The sequence below is a fragment of the Wolffia australiana genome, chromosome 14 (genome assembly GCF_029677425.1).
Source record: "Wolffia australiana isolate 7733 chromosome 14, ASM2967742v1".
Taxonomy (NCBI): Eukaryota; Viridiplantae; Streptophyta; class Magnoliopsida; order Alismatales; family Araceae; genus Wolffia; species Wolffia australiana.
Window position 1 is genome coordinate 2,175,001 of NC_135848.1, and position 20,939 is coordinate 2,195,939.

A 20,939-nucleotide genomic window follows, 5' to 3' on the forward strand; every position below is an offset into this window, starting at 1 on the left:
GGAGAGAGAGAGAGGAAAAGACTAAAAGGAAGGGGGGGAGGGGAGAGAGAGAGAGAGAGAGAGGAAAAGACTGAAAGGAAGAGGGAGAGAGGAGAAAAGAAAGTGAGAGGAGAAATAGGAAAAGAGAGTGAAAGGAAGAGACAGAGGAAAATAGAGTGAAAGAATGAGAGAGAGAGAGAAAGAGAGAGAAAGAGAGAGAGAGAGAGAGAGAGATAGAAAGGGAGTGATAGAAGGAGAGGGGAAAAGAGGGTGAAAGGAAGAGAGAGAGAGAAAGGGAAGAAGGGAGAGAGAGAGAGAGAGGAAAAGGGAGTGAGGGGAAGAGAGAGAGAGAGTGAAAGGAAGAGAGAGAGAGAGAGAGAGAGAGAGAGGAAAAGGGAGTGAAGGGAAGAGAGAGAGAGAGTGGAAAGAGAGAGAAAGGAAGAGAGAGACAGAGAGAGAGAGTGGAAAGAGAGTAAAAGGAAGAGAGAGAGAGAGAGAGAGAGGAAAAGGGGGTAAAGGGAAGAGAGAGATAAGAGTGGAAGAGAGTGAAAGGAAAATAGAGAGAGAAAGAGAGGAAAAGGGGTAAAGGGAAGAGAGAGAGAGAGAGAGAGAGAGAGAGAGGAAAAGAGGGTGAAGGGAAGAGGGAGGGAGAGAAAGATAAGAGTGGAAAGAGAATGAAAGGAATCGAGAGAGAGAGAGAGGAAAAGGGGATGAAGGGAAGAGAGAGAGAGAGAGAGAGAGAGAGAGGAAAGAGAGAGAAAGAAGAGAGAGAGAGAGAGGAAAAGGGAGTGAAAAGGAGAGAGAGAGAGAGAGAGAGAGAAAGGCAGTGATAGAAGGAGAGGGGAAAAGAGAGTGAAAGGAAGAGAGAGAGAGAGAGAGAGAGAGAGAGAGGGAAGAAGGGAGAGAGAGAGAGAGAGGAAAAGGGAGTGAGGGAAAGAGAGAGAGAGAGTGGAAAGAGAGTGAAAGGAAGAGAGAGAGAGGAAAAGGGAGTGAAGGGAAGAGAGAGAGAGAGAGAGAGAGAGTGGAAAGAGAGGGAAAGGAAGAGAGAGAGAGAGAGAGAGAGAGAGAGGAAAGAGAGTAAAAGGGAGAGAGAGAGAGAGAGAGGAAAAGGGGGGAAAGGAAAGAGAGAGAAAGAGAGATAAGAGTGGAAAGAGAGTGAAAGGAAGAGAGAGAGAGAGAGAGGAAAAGGGGGTAAAGGGAAGAGAGTGAAAGGAAAAGAGAGAGAGAGAGAGGAAAAGGGGTTGAAGGGAAGAGAGAGAGAGAGAGAGAGAAGAGCGGGAAGAGAGTGAAAGGAATATAGAGAGAGAGGAAAAGGGGGTGAAGGGAAGAGAGAAAAAGAGAGATAGAGTGGAAAGAGAGTGAAAAGGAGAGAGAGAGAGAGGAAAATGGGGTGAAGGGAAGAGAGAGAAAGAGAGATAGAGTGGAAAGAGAGGGAAAAGGAGAGAGAGAGAGGAAAAGGGGGTGAAGGGAAGAGAGAGAAAGAGAGATAGTGGAAAAAGAGTGAAAAGACGAGAGAGAGAGAGAGAGGGAGAGGGGGAGAGGGGAAGAGAGAAAAAGAGAGGAAGAGAGGGGAAAGAGAGACAAGTCGAGAGAGAGCGCGAGAGAGAGAGAGGAAAAGGGGGTGAAGGGAAGAGAGAGAAAGAGAGGTAGAGTGGAAAAAGAGTGAAAAGACGAGAGAGAGAGAGAGAGAGAGAGAGAGAGGAAAAGGGGGGGAGGGGAAGAGAGAGAGAGAGAGAGAGAGCGGAAAAAGAGCGAGAGGACGAGAGAGAGAGAGAGAGAGAAAAAGGGGGGGAAGGGAAGAGAGAGAAAGAGAGAGAGAGTGGAGAGAGAGTGAAAAGACGAGAGAGAGAGAGAGAGGAAAAGGGGGTGAAGGGAAGAGAGAGAAAGAGAGATAGAGTGGAAAGAGAGTGAAAAGACGAGAGAGAGAGAGAGAGAGAGAGGAAAAGGGGTGAAGGGAAGAGAGAAAGAGAGATAGAGTGGAAAGAGAGTGAAAAGAAGAGAGAGAGAGAGAGAGAGAGAGAGGAAGAGGGGGGGAAGGGAAGAGAGAAAGAGTGGATATGAGAGTGAAAGGAAGAGAGAGAGAGAGAGAGAGAGAACTCTTAATGACCCACCCTGCAAAAGTAAGAGATGTAGGTAGATGGAGCAGGAGCGAGAGGATGTGAGAGGAATAGAAAAAGAGGGAGTGAGATATAAAAGATTAGGTGGAGAAAGCCGTGTGAGTGACGGCGTTGATGACGAATTTGGAGGTAAATATTGAGAGACAGACAGACAAACATACAGAAGGAAGAAAGAGAGAGAGAGAGTTAGAGAGACAGGTATACAGGAGGAGAAAGTGAGAGAGAGAGAGGCGGACAGGTAGAGAAAAAGAGAGAGAGAGAGACATGCAGACAGGTAGACATAGAGAAAGAGAGAGAGAGAGAAACATGCAGACAGGTAGAAATGGAGAGAGAGAGAGAGAGGCATGCAGACAGGTAGACATAGAGAAAGAGAGAGAGAAACATGCAGACAGGTAGAAATAGAGAGAGAGAGAGAGAGACATGCAGACAGGTAGACATAGAGAGAGAGAGAGAGACATGCAGACAGGTAGAAATAGAGAGAGCGAGAGAGAGAGAGACATGCAGACAGGTAGACATACAGGGAGAGAGACATGCAGACAGATAGACATAGAGAAAGAGAGAGAGAGAGAGAGAGAGAGAGAGAGAGAGACAGGTAGACATAGAGAAAGAGAGAGAGAGAGAGACAGGTAGACATAGAGAAAGAGAGAGAGAAAAAGAGAGACATGCAGACAGGTAAACATAGAGAGAGAGAGAGGCAGACTGGCAGACACAATGAAAGAGAGAGAGAGACATACAGATATATATAGTGAAAGGAGAGAGAGACATACAGATATACAGAGAGGAGAAAGAGAGAGAGTGACAGGGACAGAGAGAGAGAGGGCGAAGGAGGGAGGAAAAAGGAAGGTCATTAATCTTGTCATACCCTTGGGAAAGGGTGGAAGTTGATTGAGATCCTGCTTTCCAGGAAATCATGTTGACTATGATGAAAAAAAGAGTAAAATCTATGAATCTGGCAGCCCCAGTCAATCAACGTATTTTTTTGCTTTCATTAATCTTAAATGGCTTAATTTCGAAATGCTTTAGGCTGAATGTGTAGCGTCAAACACACTTACCAGTATACGCCACAATGATGATGATGATGATGATCAGGATCACCCTAGGAAGAAATTGAGAGGAATTGAGAGGACAGTTAATGCGATTCAGCTGAGATACATGTGGATTTTCCACAAAATAAAAATAATCAATTATAAAACAAAGGATTGGGTCTGACAGATGAAACCCATAGAGCAGAAATCAAGCGAAATAAAAACCCAACGACACCCTGATAATACATCATAAGACCAACGAACGAATAAAGGAATCAAACCCTTTCCATACTCCGGCAGCAACCCCCCCCACCACAACGACGCATTTGGAAGGTTTTCATATAATTATTTTCCTAAAATGAGATGTAGGATAAATTAAAAAATAAATAAATATCCAAAGTTGGGCAAACCCATTCAACCAGATGACCAGCTTACCAAAGACCGAGGTCACAAGATGATGCACCCACACTTGGTCTCCTTTTGCAGACTTGACTGCTTCTCTGTTTCATGATAAACATCTTCCTGAAGTTAGTTTTTTGTAAAAACAAAAAATAAATGTAAACAAACTTCACCAAGAAATTTCAAATTTAATTACCCGATCCTCGTTCAAGAGGTGGCGGCCGCAGTACGACATGCATGGTTGTAATTCCACCAGATGCATCTAGTATGGGGTTCTTGCATTCCCCTATAGTTTTGTTATTTTCTAGTATTTTTCCGCAGTGGATCAGCTTAATATCGCTTGCAGTCCTTGAAGAATTTTCTTTATCTGAAAAACAAAATCCACTATGCATTTTACAACACGTAAATAGATTTTCAAGAAAAAAGTAAAGGCACTACGATCCACACAAGACATATGGAAGCCCAATCAGTCATGACTATCATGTACAGCGTATCCCCTTGATTAAGAAATGTTTTCAGGTAAACATTATCATTACTACGTCAAATTACCAATCTGCCCAAGAGCAACATAGGGTGACTTATGAAGCACTGCATTAAAGAACCAGCTACTTCGATAATTTTTCAAAACCATAGATGACTATGGATTTTTGAGGGGAAAGGAATCTTGAAAACACCTCCCACTGCGTTAGAGTCCAAGGAGTTGTCAAAAATCGAGTTTGATTGCAATTTCCAAAATTGAGAGCTTTCTCTGGAGTGTTCTTTAGAAATTTTCTCAGTTAAAACACGAATTATTGGTTTGATGATATTTTCATAATCATGTCGAGGTTCAAAGCCAAGATATCGCCAAGATAAAAATATATATTTCAGGTCAATCTATTGATTATGACGCCAAATCATATGGCCCACGACGAATTACAAAAGTCTTCTGATGAAGCACTGAATTAAAGCATCAACTGCTTGATGGCTAGTCTTCAAAATCATATGCATTTTAGTGCGCAAAAGAAATCGTAAAAAAACTGCCGCTGCATTACGCATTATTACTTTATCTAGAGAATTTGATTGATAGCCAAAGTATGGTTCTTTCATCTAATGAATGGTTTCGCTTCCCACATCAAAATGTGTTCCTGATGACTTGTTAATTATAAAACCAAGGTCCAGAAAAGCCTTTCATACATGTTTGTACGAGGTCCAAGACAAATTTAAATAGAAAAGACTCATTCTAGAGAAAAAAAATCCGAAAATTACATTGCTACAGGAATTTTGAAGAAGGTCAACCGGCCCAGAGGAATAACCTTTAGGAAGGAGAGAGAGAATACTCTCTTTCACAGTAGAAACACTGGCAGAAAATGGGTATTTCTTGGGTCCAATATCGGATCCATCCGGCAGGCGGAACTTGATCTCTAGCTGTTCTTGGCCTCCGGGCATTTTTCTGTATCAACTAGCGAATTCAGATTGATGAGAACAGTTTCCAAGTATACGAAAAATTCGAAGAAATTCCGAAAAATTCAACAAATTTCATCGCATTGGAGGAAAAATTTGGAGAAAATTTTGCTCAGATTGGGCCTTACCAGGCTACAAGATCATCGAATTCAGTCAGCAACCCAGGAAATCGAAAGAAGATGAGACTCACACAAAATCCCGATCGCGATCGATCTCTGCCCCAAAACTAACCGCCGGCAACAATCAATCAATCCACCGTCGTTATCGCTTCCGACGTTGATGGCACACCTGCCGCGCCGAGGAAGAATGTCCTCGGACGACGGATTGAAAAGGAAAATGGCGATCAAAGCTGCGTATTCATGGCAATCTTAAAGTGGGTTCAAGCACGGCCACCGATTTCTGCCCCGTTCACAGACTCCAACGTCCCTGAAATCATTAAATTAAATCAACGATCATCCGCAAAGAATGAGCCCAACGCCGCTATGAATTCGACAAGGACACCGCCGCAACCCGTCTTTCGAATGTTTCTCGCATCGACCCAGATCTTACCAGATGAAGATCGATCTTGGGTAGAGTTCGTCTTCTGCCAAAGATCTCTTCTTCCTCGAGAGGGGGGAGATTTCCGTGGTCGGCTTTACCTTGTCTGCACGTAACGTTCTTTGACCTCCTAATTTGTATGAAATTTAGACATATTCAATTTTATAAAATATTAAATGTGTTTTATATTGCGTTTTTTTATTCAAATTAGATTTTTCAATAGTTTACTGTTTTAAATATCACAAAGTTTGGTGCCGATGTGAGTTTGGAAGATGACCTATGGTGAATTGAAATATATAATAACTTTGATAAATGTATTAATTAATCACTGTATAATGTAGATCATAACCTAGGAGGTTGTATGAATAAACTATGTGTATAAGTAGCAAATCCGCATGATGAATTTGTTGGGCCTTGAGCCTCCCCTTAATTATTGTAATTTTAATACACACTCATCCATGCAAGAACTAGGCTAATATTTTGTTGGGTTTTGTCGTCTATTGGTATGCCAATTGAATTTTATTTTCTGTCATGGGCATAGTTCTACTTAACAGTAAAAGTTGCTTTTTCATCTAGAATTATTGTGTTCATTATTAGTTTTATTTAAAATTGCAAAAACTAAAGAGATATTGAATCCAAAATATTTTTTCAGTACTTCAAAGAAAATCATTGAGTTAACTTTCCCAGACTGAAAAGTGACGTCTTTGTGATTCATGTTCAAATCCCAATTGAGGGTTCAAAATGGTCTTTTAAAAGTTGGAGCATCTTGATGGTCTCTGGTACTAGGCATGGCAACTTGGCAAGCATACCACAAACCATGATAATTTATAATAACTGATGTCAAGCTTAAATCTAGGTAGTGGTTTAAATTGAAGTGAATAATAGTCCCCTTGATCAAGGCCTACCCTAGATTTGTATAGACAAGTCATTTTTTATCATTAATGTTTATATATTTGATAAGCCAATAGGTACTTAGAGTAGATAATAGTACATAAAAATGAATATTTTATACTTAAAAATAATTAAAATAGCAAATCAAGAGTAGCCAGTTATGAGAGGAACCTAATAGTTATTATGATTCACTTCAGGCCATGCATAATTAACTTCATGATAAATCAATATAGATCTCATCATTTCATCTATGTGGCAGCACTAATTTATCGAGCGGTGTATTAAAAAAAGAATACATATACTATACCACCTAATTAGATCACCATTTAATAGAAAATGATGAAGAAAATCTTCTCATACAAATATCAGTAGTCTAATTGTCACTTTCACAGTGCTATAACCTAAGAAAGGGCGATAGTGTGATACTTTTACTTTGGATTTATGTGTCCCTATGTATAATGATCCGAAAGAGAACAACAAATATCAAAACAGTTAAATTGTGAGTCAATCTTCCCATTTTCCTTCTCAGTTTTGCATGTTATAGCATTATACAAATATGTTTATTAAATACTCATATAATCAAAAAAAATTCAGAAAATCAAATTTTGATGAATCATCATGTCCCAACTTCCTTGAATTTGAGCAGCCAAAAATACCATAATTAGGACTTTAATCGCTATTTGTATGCCTACCGACATTCTCTGTAAAAAATTCATAAGAATTTGAGGCAAATTTTCTCAGTTTTGCCTTATGCAAACTGTCCCGTCCAGGGATTCATCCATTGAAGGAAAAAATCGTTCGCGTCCCGACTTTGCCAGTTTCGTCCCGTCCGGAGAAACACTGTCCCATCCCTCATCCGGACGAAAAAAATCACATATAAAATTTTTAATATACTTTCTAAGTTTTTTAGAGAAATATGGAGAAGAGAGAAAGCAGAGGGACATATGTACAATTACTTTTGGTGGGCGTCAGTTTGCGCGCACGAACAAAAGCAGGGACTTTGATGCTAAATGTCAAGGAATTGATTCAGCGTTGCCACATGGCAAGATCTCAACCGTCAGAAGTGAATCCGACAGATTTTCGTCCATCCCTTACCGTCCCTCGTTCGAGACCTCCGGACGGGACGGTTTTGACCCTCTGCCCTCAGACCAGGTCCGGACCACCGACCGATATAGTTCCGGATCGTCTGGGACGTGGACGATGGATGGGACGGGATGAAGATCGTCTCGTCCAACGTCTAGATATTTCAACTTCGTGCAAACTGTCCCGTCCAGGGATTCATCCATTGAAGGAAAAAATCGTTCGCGTCCCGACTTCGCCAGTTTCGTCCCGTCCGGAGAAACACTGTCCCATCCCTCATCCGGACGAAAAAAATCACATATAAAATTTTTAATATACTTTCTAAGTTTTTTAGAGAAATATGGAGAAGAGAGAAAGCAGAGGGACATATGTACAATTACTTTTGGTGGGCGTCAGTTTGCGCGCACGAACAAAAGCAGGGACTTTGATGCTAAATGTCAAGGAATTGATTCAGCGTTGCCACATGGCAAGATCTCAACCGTCAGAAGTGAATCCGACAGATTTTCGTCCATCCCTTACCGTCCCTCGTTCGAGACCTCCGGACGGGACGGTTTTTTCATCGGATGATAAGAAAACCGTCCTTTCCATTTGTTCTGGGGTGAATTTCCGTCCAGATTTGTCCAATCTCGCAGAGTGAGCGATTTTTTCGTCCTGGGACGAAAAAACCATTCCGTCTGCATCCCTGCACTATACCAACCGGTCCACCCTGAGATGGCAGACCAGCGATCTCGGTCTGGTCAAGTCTGACCAGTCCCCCGTCCAAAATGGCAAACCCTATTTACTACAACTGTACGTCATCCATTTTGCTCTGTTCCACTAGGTTCCATCTCCGTCATCCGTCCCGTCTCGACCCCACACGATCATCCTCCGTCATCCGTCTCGAATTTTACTCCAAATCCCTCCAGCGAACCAGACATCGCCACGTAACTCCGTACACGACCATAATTTCCACTCACTATAGGGACTTAATTGCAAAAAACCGATTTTCAACGCGCCTATAAATACTCTTCTTCTTCTTCTTCCTCGTCTTCGTCTTCTTCGTCGAGCTCGGCCACAGCGCGGCTATGGCGGGCCACGTCATCGTCTTCTTCGCCGTCCTCTGCTTCGGCTCCGGCGCGCTCTCCGCCACGCTCTCCGTCTCCCCCAATTCGATCTCCAAATCCGGCGACAAGGTCAAAATCCAGTGGTCAGGGGTAAATTCCCCTTCCGATCGCGACTGGCTCGGCATCTACTCGCCTCCCGACTCCCCCGACGACACCTTCATCGGCTACCTCTTCCTCTCCTCCGCCCCCGGCTGGCAATCCGGATCAGGCGAATTTGACCTCCGATTGATCAATCTCCGATCCGACTACGCGTTTCGAATCTTCCGCTGGTCCTCCGACGAGGTAGATCCGAAGCGCCACGACCACGAGGGGAGCCCCTTGCCTGGGACGAGGCATCGACTGGCGTCGTCCGATTTCGTTCGGTTTCGTTCTCCCGCGGCTCCGGAGCAGATCCATCTCTCGTTCGCCGACGGGGATGACGAGATGCGGGTGGTGTTCGTCGCCGGCGATGACGGGGAGAGGTTTGTGAGGTTTGGGGAGGAAGGGAGGTTGGATCGGACGGTCAGGACGGACGTGGCGAGGTATGATCGGACGGATATGTGCGGTTCTCCGGCGAATACTAGTCGCGGTTGGCGAGATCCTGGGTTTGTTCACGATGCTGTGATGCGGGATTTGAAAAAGGGGACGCGGTATTTCTACCAGGTGAGATTATTCGAGTTCTTAATTCGGTTTGATTGGCGGATTTCAAGCTTGGATATCGAAATTACTACCCCGGAAGATTTTTCTCCGTGTTTCTCGTGTAGAGAAGTCTAGTCAACGATAGTAAGAATATTCGTTTTGTTTTAAAACGAATATCCTTCCATCTGCTTCAAATTTTTTTTATAGAAAGATAAAAACTTGGAAGCATCTTGTGGTCTAATTTGAAGCTAGGAAGGGTCGAAATTCTTCCTCTGGAAAAATTACTATTCATATTTCTCAATTATGAAACTCTAGTCAATGATAGAACCAGAGTCATTTGGCTTTTCATTTCTACCTTCCATATGCTCGAATTCTCCTTTTTTCCCAATAGAAAAGTTAAGAAGTGTGAGATGAACGGGTCTGAAACTTGGAAGAGTGGAAATTCTTCCTTTACAATATTACCACCGTCTGTATTTCTTCACCAGAGATCCCTGATCATGAATAGAGCAAGACCCTTGTACAAATCCTAGATCTGTAGTTCGAAATTCTCTTCATGTAGAAATCTCTTATCAAAGATATAACACGGACCATTTTGCTGCACATCAACTGGCTTCTTCAGTTATAAAACATCCATCTGCCTCAATTCTTTCTTCTTTTTCCTCAAAGAAAGAACTAGAAGCATAAAAATGTCCCCAAGAAAATCACCACCATTACTTCTTTGTTTCTCAAATAAAAATCCCTGATGAACGATAGAACAAGACCTATTGTGCATTACATCTTGCAGATTCCTTTAAATCATCGGACATCATTTCCTTCTTTGTTCAAAGATAAAACTAGAAAGATCGAAATTTAAGCAAAAATTCTGATGAACCAAAGATCAAGACTAAATTTGCATCACATCAAAGATATTCCTTCGATTATCAAATATCCTTGAATCTGGTTCTAACTCTTTCCTCTTTCAAAAGGTGGGCAGCGATGCCAAGGGCTGGAGCACAACCCTAAACTTCACTTCCAGGCACAGCCAATCCAACGAAACTTATGCCATCCTGTTCGGGGACATGGGCACCTGGGCTCCCTACAACACCTTCCGGCGTCAGCAGCAGGAAAGTAAATCCACCATCAAGTGGATCCTTCGTGACCTCCAAACCCTTGACAACAAGCCTTGCTTCGTCTCCCACATCGGAGACATCAGCTACGCCAGGGGATACTCCTGGATATGGGACGAGTTCTTCAACCAGATCGAACCCGTGGCAGCCCACGTCCCCTACCACGTCGCCATCGGCAACCACGAGTACGACTGGCCAACCCAGCCCTGGAGACCCACCTGGTCAGTCAGCTCCTACGGAACAGACGGTGGCGGCGAATGCGGAGTCCCCTACAGCCTAAGGTTCAGAATGCCCGGCAACTCGTCTCTGCCAACCGGAACACGCGCCCCGGACACCAGAAATCTCTACTACTCCTTCGACTCCGGGCCGGTACATTTCCTCTACATCTCCACTGAGACCAACTTTCTCCCAGGCAGTGATCAACACAACTTCATAAAGAAAGACTTGGAGGGGCTGGACAGGAAGAAGACTCCATTTGTGATTGTGCAAGGCCACAGACCCATGTACACCACCAGCAATGAAGTCAGAGATGCCCCACTGAGGACTAAGTTCTTGGAGAGCTTGGAGCCATTGCTGGTGGGGAATAATGTAACTCTTGCTCTCTGGGGGCATGTCCACAGGTATGAGAGATTCTGCCCACTGAAGAATTTCACTTGTGTGGACTGGTCAAGGGACAATGCCACAGTTCATCTGGTGATTGGAATGGGAGGGCAGGACTGGCAACCAATTTGGGAGCCTTGGCAGGATCACCCTGACAAGCCCGTCTTCCCTCAGCCCGAGAGGTCCATGTACCGGGGCGGCGAGTTCGGCTACACCAGGCTATATGCTACTAAGGAGAAGCTTAGACTCGAGTATGTTGGCAATCATGATGGCCAGGTCCATGATTCTCTGGAGATACTCTCCGGCTACGGCGATGGTCATGGTGATGATCATGATCTTGATGGTGGTAAAAGGGAGGTTGTTCTGGGGCACCCACTTGGGATTTATGTTGAAGCTGCTGGTGTTCTGTTTCTGGGGTCCTTACTTGGGTTTATTCTCGGCTTTGTCGTCCGGCGAAGGAGGGAGAGTGATGCAGGCAACAGCTGGGTTCCAGTCAGGAGTGAGGAGTCCTGATCAGGAGGTACGAATGGTTTATTATAAAAGATGTGATATTTTTGTTGCTGATGTAATTAGGCTTGGGCCAAGAACAATACCTTTGATGTTATGTCTGTTGATGTGCAATACATGTTTTCTTTCTGATTATTTTCTCTTCAACTAGTTCGGTGAGAATTGAATGAAATGTGTCTGAAAACTACACTTATTGAAGAAAAATGTGTGAATATTTATTGAGCTAAATGTAAAGAAGAAAATCTAAGATTTGCCATGAAATAATGATAAAAACAGTGAAGATAGAACAACAAAGCTAAATTTTCAAAAGTTTGAAGGTTCAACCCACTGAGACAAAATAAATGCAGAGCCACAAGTACAACCATCAAGAGTGTTCTCAGTAAACTACGACATGAAATTAAAAAGAAGGGGAAAAAAAGGAAAGGGCAAGAGAAGGCTGAGCTGGTTCATCTTCCTTCTTCATTCATTTCCTTCAGTTGGATTTGGATTTGCCTGCATCTTTACCATTGCGGCGTGCTTCTGCCCAGCAAGGTGGAACTTGTAAACAATCTCACTGTTGCACACAACGTTGCAGAGAGCGCATACCCTCACGGCATCCGCCGCCGCTCCGTCTTGCAGAAGGCGCCGTTTCTTCGCCTCGAGATCTTGGCTATCTATCGGACTCAACGGCCTCTTTCGCGGCTTGGAGAAGGGGGTGACCGAAACATCATCACCTACGGATGGCTCCCTTGAGGGAGATTTTTGCAAATATTTTGAATTCTTTGGGGTATATTTCTCCAATATCTTCTCCAATTTCTTTGCATGCTTCCTCCCAGACATGTGGCAGGCAAAGGCGTCTTCGCTGTTGCATTCAACTCTGCATATTTCACAGTATGCAGGCTTCGCCATTTTTCCTGGCCTCCTGAGAAACCTCTTCTGGCTGAAAGCACTGCCCTCAGGATTGTCGGCAATGTTCTACCCATGGAAGAGAATAAAGATGAATTAATGTCAGGTTCAAGGATTTTGGAAACAATTTATGTAACAGAGTTTATCCAGTAATGTATTGAGAAGCAGGAGCCAAAGATTCCAAGTTTGTTTTGTAGTTCTTAATTTAAAAGAAAAAGAGCACAAAGCATAATCAGAATTTCAAAAAATAATGCGCCACGGATCTATTACTTGTTTCTTTTAAAGGCATCAGCTATTTCCAAGTTCTGGGTGAATAAATTTTAAAAAATGTCAAAGGGAGGGTTCCTGATACCTCAAAACAAACTATCAGCATCGTAAGAATGTCAAAGACAAAAGCAAAGAAGCCATCATCACAAATCAACGTGACGCACTATATTTTTTGCTTTTTTCTAGATACTCTTATAGCCAAAAATTTGTCGCCCAGGAAGTCAAACATCATTTTAGTTAAAAAAATAATGTCAGACTCGAACTTATTGTCCATTCGTGCAAACCACTGAATGTTTGCAATCATGGAAAAGCTTGAATATCTGTAGAAAAAATGTGACCAAGTATCTTCATCATTCCGGTACGATAGCGTAACCGGAAAAGAGAAGACAGGAAGCATGCAAAAGTGAGAGAACAAGGGAGATGGTAGAGCAGAGGGCTCCCTATCCTTTAGGAGGAGTAGGGAGCCCAAATACTAATTACATAGAAGCCCATATCTTCAACAGTGCCCTGCAAACCCAATGTCTTGGAGATGAGCCAGAGATAAAGGTTGAAGGTAGGAAAGAATAAACAAAGCAATAGACTCTCCATAAACAGGATGGAGAGTTGGCGACAAAGTACAAACGCCACAAGACACCGGAGGAAGCCGTGGGCGTGAGATGTACAGTAATCCCACCAAGAGCAAAGTATCACTAGGACTGATGGGGGATAAACTGCCGACGAAAATCTGAAGCCAATTCACCAGCAAGAAACATAGTGGCCGTAGACACAGCAATTTGCTGATGAAATCTGCCTCAGATCACCACAGGTTGTAGCAATGACGAACAACACGACAGATGGTGAAGACAGTCGAAGAACGCCGGCTGACCTGATGGCTGGTAGGTAATGCGGCAGAGATGATGGATGCGCTGTTTTGGAGTCATTGACATTGGCAGCGTCACTGGCGTGGCAGAGATGATGGAGAGACTTACATGGAGTCGATGATGTGGCAGATATGCTGACATAGTAGATAGAGGTACTGATAATGAAAAGAGGTAGAGCCCGTGGGTGTAGTGGACTGCTGATGCACCCATGGCTGGCCCACAGGCCTGAATGCGACTCGGCTGTGGGAGGACCATGGGTGGGGCTACGGCTCAGCAGGAGGGAACAGCAGCAGACAACACATAAGGTTCACGGATGGAAGACGGTCTGTCTTTCCCCCCCAATACCGAACCATCATCTGTCCTACAGCCTTGGACGGCGGAAATTCTGGAATCCAAGCGGAAATACCGCTTGGGAAGGAACCAGTTTGGGATGGAACCTGCTAGGGGATAGACCCAGAATGGGATGAATCCCTTGCCGTATCGGTTGAGAAGGGAAAGGGTACGATGGCATACCACAGAAATGGGTGGTAGCATGTAGCCCAATCAGCCCCTCCTTCCCAGATGATCATCACCGGAACCAGCAGCCCCAGCGATGGCTGTTGCCATCGCCTCAAGCAGCTGGCCCACAACTGCCCTGCAGGCTCCATTCCCTCCTCTCCCCCCCCCCTTCACCCGTTTGAACGGTTGAGAAAGACGACAGCCTGGACTGGAAACATTTCCCAGACGGGTATAGTTTCGAGGACTGGTACCGTTCTGGACAAAAATTTCGTGCGTGGATGGATGACGGAATGGCGCACTATCCCATCCAGTCGTCTGTCCATAAACGCCCCGTCCGCAATATCCGTCATCCATCCATAAACGCTCCAGAGATTTGATACAATGCCAGAGCATGCACCATAGGTTGCGACACATGGCTGCAAGGCGCGTGCCAATAAACGCAACAGCGCAAACAGAAAACTGTGCCTGATGGAACTGCCCCAAGGTAGATGAATGGCCGTTGACGGCCAGAAGGTTCTCCCAGGTGGAAGAGAGTAGGGCACCACTGGTATACCAAAAAGAGAACCCACCTGTGCAAAGTTAATGCTGACTGGAAATGCTTACAAGGATGAAAATTTGCACCAGAAGTAGCCTGCGCAGACAAAAACTCGCATGATGGATGAAAGATTCAGAAAATTACTTCTCCCTTTTTCAAGAAAAATGGTGGGAATGGAGGAAGTTGAACACAAATTTTCCGATCCCTGTGTTCCCTTCTCTTTGTCACTTATCATTTGTAACTGGTATTGGGACATCAGTGGACATGCCCAATATTGTTTCCCTTTAACCTCTCAACTATTTCTTATTTCTTAAATGAGCCTACTTAGGAATCTGTCACAAGAGGCACATCAGTGTAACTACTCCCTCAATGAGAGGGCTACAAGATCAATGAGACAGTCATCATTATTTTCTTCCTTCTCTCCTCTCCCCAAGAGACAATCGTCTTCTTCTGCCATCCTATACATGGTATCAGATCGACCATTATTTTCTTCCTTCTCTCCTCTCCCCAAGAGACAATCGTCTTCTTCCGCCATCCTATACATGGTATCAGATCGACCATCAATTTTAAACTGTAATGTTTTTTGTTTAAAAAATCTTCAACTGTTATCCTGCTTGCTGATGATCTCAAGGTCATCTGCAGTCCTCCATATTCCCCCAAATCGCTGGAATGTTCTATTTGCACACATTCTCCAGCGGCAATCTGCATTCTTAAACTTTGTGGTTTCCAGAGATCTTGAACATCCTAAATTATTCTTTTTAGGTTTGAGGTACATCCAATCGCAATTATCCACTATACATCGCCATTCTTGACAATTGTGATTCCCAGCTTTGGCTAGCCCCCATTCCCTCACTATTGACAGTGTGCCAATGTCCTCCTTCACCCTGGCCTTACCTTCAACCATATGTCCCTACATCAGTTAGTCCAGGACTTGGGTGATAGGTTGCGTTTTCTGAAGATTATACATTCGTCACAACAAAGTCTCAGACGGGATAAATAGGCATGCCACGGCAGCCAGTAGTCTCCAGTTCCCCATGAACCTGTCAAAGCTCATGGTATGGCGCTTCCTCAACAATGATTTCTTCCCTCTTTCTGTATGTTGAAAACCATATTTTGTCATTGTGGAGTTGATGTTAATACTCTTGCGGGTGACAAATGTCATCTAGCCAAAAAACACAGGAGTTTTTATCCATCTTTACTTTACTCATTCTATGCAATTCACTGTGACATTTGGGATCCACCACCTGTTTTTAGCGCCGGTGTTCGTTGGCTAACAAGCTTTGTTGGCAAAGTCACTCACTTCTCTACGGCATTCCGCCTAAAACATTAACTGATTTATAATAAGATAACCTTTTACTTGTACCATCCTTTTTTTAAAGAACTTTACTCGTACTATCTTAAACAGATCTAACAGTATTAGAATATATTTTGGTCTGACAATGTCCATGATTTTTTTGGATATCGCCACCTCCAAGCTCTTCTAGAACAATGTAATCGTCCATGACAAAATGATGTTTTAGAATATAGAATATATTTTTGTCGTGTGGAAGTTTCACCAAATTCTCCAAACATCCTACACCTACACCCCGTGACAAAATGATGTTGTCGTGTGGAAGTTTCACCAAATTCTCGAAAACAACCGAAGCTTCCTCTTCAAGACATATTGTGAAACATCTTTGGGCTGATGCTGCTCTAGCCGCACTTTGCTTAATTTCTCGATCCTTGACAAATCTAAGCCCTCTCGACAAGCTGAATCACCACTTCCTTTCTGTTCCCTTGAAGACACACCTTCTACCTCAGTCAGTGATATTAGGTCTACAATCACTCAGTGAATCATGACAAACTGGACCTAAAAGACTCCATTGTGTGTCTGTTGGCTACTCCCCCTTAGAGGGATTACAGGTGTTATCACCTTTCTCCTAGGAAATTCCTCATCAGTCGCAACATCTCTTTTGATGAATCCATTCTAACTATTCTGCTTCATCAGAACCCTTGATACCCACATTCTCTCTCATCTGAGTTACCCAAGTTTGCCATTTTGGCTTTTACAGCTGCAGCTTCTCCACTTCTGACTACATCTCCATGCTCGGCCTCGTTTTCCATCGCTCCCTCAACTGACCTCTGCTACCTGGGTAAAAAACACTCTTCATCTGACAGCTTCTCCACATCCTTGAGTACTGATTACCCCTGTTACACTAACACATTGATGACGATATCCACATGCATGTTCTTCAAAGTTATCTCATCTCTTTGTCAAACTCAATTCACAACCGGCTTAAAAAGGCACCCTATGTCCGCAAACTCTTCATACCAGTTGCAAACGACTGATTTGCAGCAGCAATATTTGTGACAAGCTGGAAATGATCAACATCCATTCACCAGCTTGTGGGGTTGTGTTATTGAATTTATATCCTATTCTCTCTCCCCCCCCCCCTCTTTTATAACTATTACAGTTCTATTTCTTTTCTTCCAGTTCTACCAATTGCAGTGACGAATTTTGCCAGTTGCCCATGCTGATTGTCCCCCTCGACTAATCTGGAGTACGAGAGATTTTGGGTTGGTTGAAAACAGAGTACATCAGTAGGGTATGAGATCCCTCTTAAACAAGATGACTTTGGACCTTATTGAGCCCATTAGTCTTTTAAACGTTAAAACCCTTCGCGGCATTATACAATAACAGTCAAAAGGGACACAACGAATAAAGGAGCAGTATTAAGATAAAGATGACAAATCCTGGTGTGTAACAGGCTGACACCTATTAAATTTCATCATATCAAAAGATGGCTTTTCGACTAGATAAATAACTGATCTGTCGCAGACTTCTTTTTCTTCCTTTCTTATTCTCTCCTCTCTCCTTTTGTGGATCGTCCCCTATCTTCTGCAGAGTACGGGGGCAACCATGATGGTCAGGATCATGATTTTACAAAGATACACTTGGGCTATGGCAATGACCATGATGATGATCAGCATCTTCATTGTGTTGGTAAAAAGGAGGTGGTTCTGGCGCACCGATTTGGGTTCATATTCAAGGGGCTGTGATCTTTTGATCACTGCTTGATATAGGCTTGGCACCAGAACTGTATCCACAGAGTTCTGTCTGTCGATGTGTAATCTATCTTTCTTTCTTTATGATCTTCTTTTCTTCAACTGGTTGGGCCTGCATGATCTTAGTGTTTCAAAACAACATTAAGTCAAAATATATAAATATTATAGATCGCTTATCTCCTTCCACTTCAGACATCGCCAACTGCTGTGTTAGGGTTAAACAAAAGAAAGAACTGGAAAATCCTAAAATTGGATCTCCGATCAGCTGGTTAAATACCAGCTTACAGGATTATGGGCAAAGGGCCACATAACAAATCACCTATTTCTCAAGAACGAAATTGGCGATTTAAAGGATTACCCGAGGCAGGCCACTTGTCACCAGTGTCACACTAACACAAGTCCTTGAAAACTAAAAGAACTTCAGCCACCCATTTCCCACATGAGAAATAGGTTGCTTAAAGCAGTACTCAATGTAGACCATTTATAATGTGTCGCCCACTTACACAAATCACATAGAGAATGTAAAGAGAAAGACTGAAAACTAGAGAACATTAACAAAAAAATATGAATCAGCCAACAAAACGAACTTAAACACTCAGATATCTAAGCTTCCCCAAGAAAATAACACAAAATTACTGATAACGAAATACACAAAGCAAGAACTACACAGTTTAAGTCAGGAACCCACTGAGACAAAATAAAAGCACAGGTAAGCAGCATGAAAGCTTCACAAAAACAAGGAAAGTCGACCCATCAAGAATGCTATCAATAACCCATCGGATGACATTAAAGGAAGGTAAATGATAAAAAGATGGGTTAGCAAGGGTTGAGATTGTCCGTTTTCTTTCTCATTCATTTTCTTTAGCTGAATGACGTAATTGCCTGATTCTTCACCATAGCAGAATTCTTCTGCCCAGAAGAGTGGAGCCTGTAAACAATTTCCCTGTTACAGACAACATTACAAAGAGTGTGCACCTTTATCGATTCTTCTGCCGCTCCCCCTTCTGGAAGGTCTTGTTTCTCCGCCTCGACATTTACGGTTTCCATCAGAGTCGGGGGTCGATTTTTCGGTTCGAAGACAGCAGCTGAGACATCTTCATCTGCCTGTGGCTCCTCATTTGTAGAAAATTCCTGAGCTGTTATGTTGTCTCCACCAGCGGCTTCACCGATGGCTCCACCATTGGTAGGCTCCACCAGTGGCTCCTCCTTCGTGAGATATTCCTCCGCAGATTTGGCAAACCCTACCTGTGGCTCCTCCATGGGATATTCCTGTGAAGATTTGAAAGGCCTTGGAGTATATTTCTCCTTCAACTTCTCCAAGTTCCTGCTATGCCTCTTCCCAGCCATGTGGCAGGAAAAGGCATCTTCGCTGTTGCATTCAACTTTACATAATTCACAGTATGCAGGCTTCACCACCTTCCCTGGCTTCCTGATAATTCTCTTCTGGTTGAAACCACCGCCTTCGGAATGTCTAACCATGTTCCTCTCCATTGGATATCTAGGGTATCTTGGATGACCCTTCTTATGGAAAAAATAAAAATTAACTAATATCAGTATCAAGGATAAAATAAATCAAATTATGTGGCACAGTTGATCCACTAAGGTACGAAGAAGCAGCGCAACACCAGGTCTGAAATATTATTTTGGCGGTGTACTTGAAATACACAATAGCATTTAAACAGAAATGAGGCAAAAAAACGAACGAGAGACAGTAGAATACGAAGATGGTTAAAGCCAAACTAGTTTAACTGAGCCAAGGATATATTTTCAAATTAGAAAATGCTAAGAGCAGGCAATTGAGAGCGAGCATTTTTTTGGTCTAACATGGCATCCCTTTGTCCGGGTGAATGATCTTGATAGATATCAAGGACAGGTTTCCTGATTCTTAAAAAGCGCGGCAAGAAAACAAAACATCCAACGTGATAAATCAACCTGAGGCAAACTTTGCTTTTTCCCTCTTATTTCCCAAATGCTCTCATTCCCCGTGATTTATCATGCAAGTCAATCATTGTCTTATCCAAGTATGTTCCAAGAACGATTCCCTGGCCGATTAATCTGGAGAACAGAAATATTGCCCAAGGACACAGCATATAAAGATCATCTGGTGGAAACATCCCACTAAAAGATGAATATTAGAGTTTTAAACTCTTTGAAAAGAAACGACTCCGTTTCCAATCAAATCTAGAGAAATGAAAGAATGCCGGAGGATGCAACACAAAAATATCATATATTGGAAACTCCCCTACTCAGCAAACTGGCTACCCAAAAAAACCCACCAAAAACTGCGTCTTTCGGTCAAGGACCGAACGAAAAAAGCAGCAAAAGGTAAAAATCAGAGGGCCACAAATCAGATCTCACATGTTCAGGGTAGCCATAGGGATGCCCTCCAAAAACCCTAATCGCCTCCCTCGGATGATACCCGGGACCTTCTCCCCCGCCAAAGATGTAACTAGGCCCAGGCCCCGAATCGGGGTACCTAGGGCCGGGACCGTACCTAGGGTAACCATAGCCCTCGGGAACGTACTGCTCAGGCCAATACTCGTAGACCCTCGGCCTCGGCGTTGGCGGAATCATGCTCAACGGGGGCGGCTGAAAGGCGAGGTGGTGGTGCTGCGGAGGCGGCGCGTGGAGGGCGAGGTGGTGGTGGTGCTGAGGCGGAGGGACGGACGGATCGTAGGAATGGGGAGGCGGGGGGGCGTATTGCCCGTAGGAGGATTGAAGGGAGGGGTCTTGGTAGGGCAAGGGATCGGATGGAATTTCTTGGAGATTGGTCGACTGAGGGTGGGCTTCGTACCAGCCGATGCTCTCCACGGGCTGAGCTTCCATGGCGATGGCGATGGCGGCAACGACGACGGAGAAGAAGAGGAGGGGCGGGTTCTTCGCGGATTTCCGGCTCTCCGTTGCCCTCTTCCCACGTTATGACTGCGAGTTAGTTTCTGTCTGTGTTATCTGCTTTTATAGTCATTTCTTGTCGGGTCGGGTCGGGTCGGGTCGGGTCGGGTCAAGTTGGGTCACATTGGGTTGGGTTGGGTAGGGTTGGGTGGGGTCATCGAGTCTGGGTTTGATAAAGCCCAGTTGAGTTGGGGCGTGTTGGGTTAGGCCCGGTCGGGTCAAGTGTGGTGAGTCTGGTCAGGTTGCGTAAAATAAGGTTAGGTTTATAATGAAGTCCATGAATACGTGCAATGAAATAGTGAAGTATGACGAGATCATAATACACCCTGAAGAAAAAAAATTCTAATTTGATGGATAGTCATGATGGACATCGAATCATCGGGAAATGATATCCCTATCTAATCCTGCTTATATTACAAGTATTGATCACCATGTATCCATTTTTTGGGAGACACTAAGGACAGATGGTAAGTGTTCTTCATCTGCGCGAGACTCCCAAATTACTTATGATACAGTTTGATTCATATCTCGTGGATGGACGACCATGTTTTGACT

At 43.8% G+C, this 20,939-nt stretch overlaps 3 protein-coding genes across 9 annotated transcripts; 1 reads left to right on the plus strand and 2 right to left on the minus strand.

Annotated features, from left to right (window-relative positions):
- Window positions 1–3,245: 3,245 nt before the first annotated feature.
- Window positions 3,246–5,625, minus strand: LOC144712242 (membrane-anchored ubiquitin-fold protein 1-like). Of its 5 annotated transcripts, none has more exons than XM_078586464.1 (6): window positions 5,510–5,625; window positions 5,151–5,386; window positions 4,813–4,949; window positions 3,717–3,887; window positions 3,557–3,621; window positions 3,246–3,474 (listed from the first exon to the last, which is right to left on the minus strand). In XM_078586464.1, exons 3-5 carry the CDS (start codon window positions 4,943–4,945, stop codon window positions 3,569–3,571), a joined length of 357 nt encoding a protein of 118 aa, XP_078442590.1. In that variant the 5' UTR covers window positions 4,946–4,949; window positions 5,151–5,386; window positions 5,510–5,625; the 3' UTR covers window positions 3,246–3,474; window positions 3,557–3,568. The 5 variants fall into 5 exon arrangements, with proteins under 5 accessions (XP_078442590.1, XP_078442589.1, XP_078442586.1 ...); XM_078586463.1 differs by having other exon boundaries at window positions 4,813–4,958; XM_078586460.1 differs by having other exon boundaries at window positions 5,089–5,386.
- A 2,857-nt stretch (window positions 5,626–8,482) lies between these two features.
- LOC144712522 (putative inactive purple acid phosphatase 2) lies at window positions 8,483–12,115 on the plus strand. Of its 2 annotated transcripts, XM_078586816.1 has the most exons (3): window positions 8,483–9,213; window positions 10,155–11,415; window positions 11,977–12,115. In XM_078586816.1, exons 1-2 carry the CDS (start codon window positions 8,533–8,535, stop codon window positions 11,406–11,408), a joined length of 1,935 nt encoding a protein of 644 aa, XP_078442942.1. In that variant the 5' UTR covers window positions 8,483–8,532; the 3' UTR covers window positions 11,409–11,415; window positions 11,977–12,115. The 2 variants fall into 2 exon arrangements, with proteins under 2 accessions (XP_078442942.1, XP_078442941.1); XM_078586815.1 differs by lacking the exon at window positions 11,977–12,115 and having other exon boundaries at window positions 10,155–11,537.
- On the minus strand, window positions 11,685–20,416 carry LOC144712524 (uncharacterized). 2 transcript variants are annotated; one of them, XM_078586818.1, is made up of 3 exons: window positions 19,851–20,416; window positions 18,468–19,010; window positions 11,685–12,356 (listed from the first exon to the last, which is right to left on the minus strand). In XM_078586818.1, exons 1-3 carry the CDS (start codon window positions 20,316–20,318, stop codon window positions 11,862–11,864), a joined length of 1,506 nt encoding a protein of 501 aa, XP_078442944.1. In that variant the 5' UTR covers window positions 20,319–20,416; the 3' UTR covers window positions 11,685–11,861. The 2 variants fall into 2 exon arrangements, with proteins under 2 accessions (XP_078442944.1, XP_078442943.1); XM_078586817.1 differs by having other exon boundaries at window positions 18,468–19,013.
- Window positions 20,417–20,939: the final 523 nt, after the last annotated feature.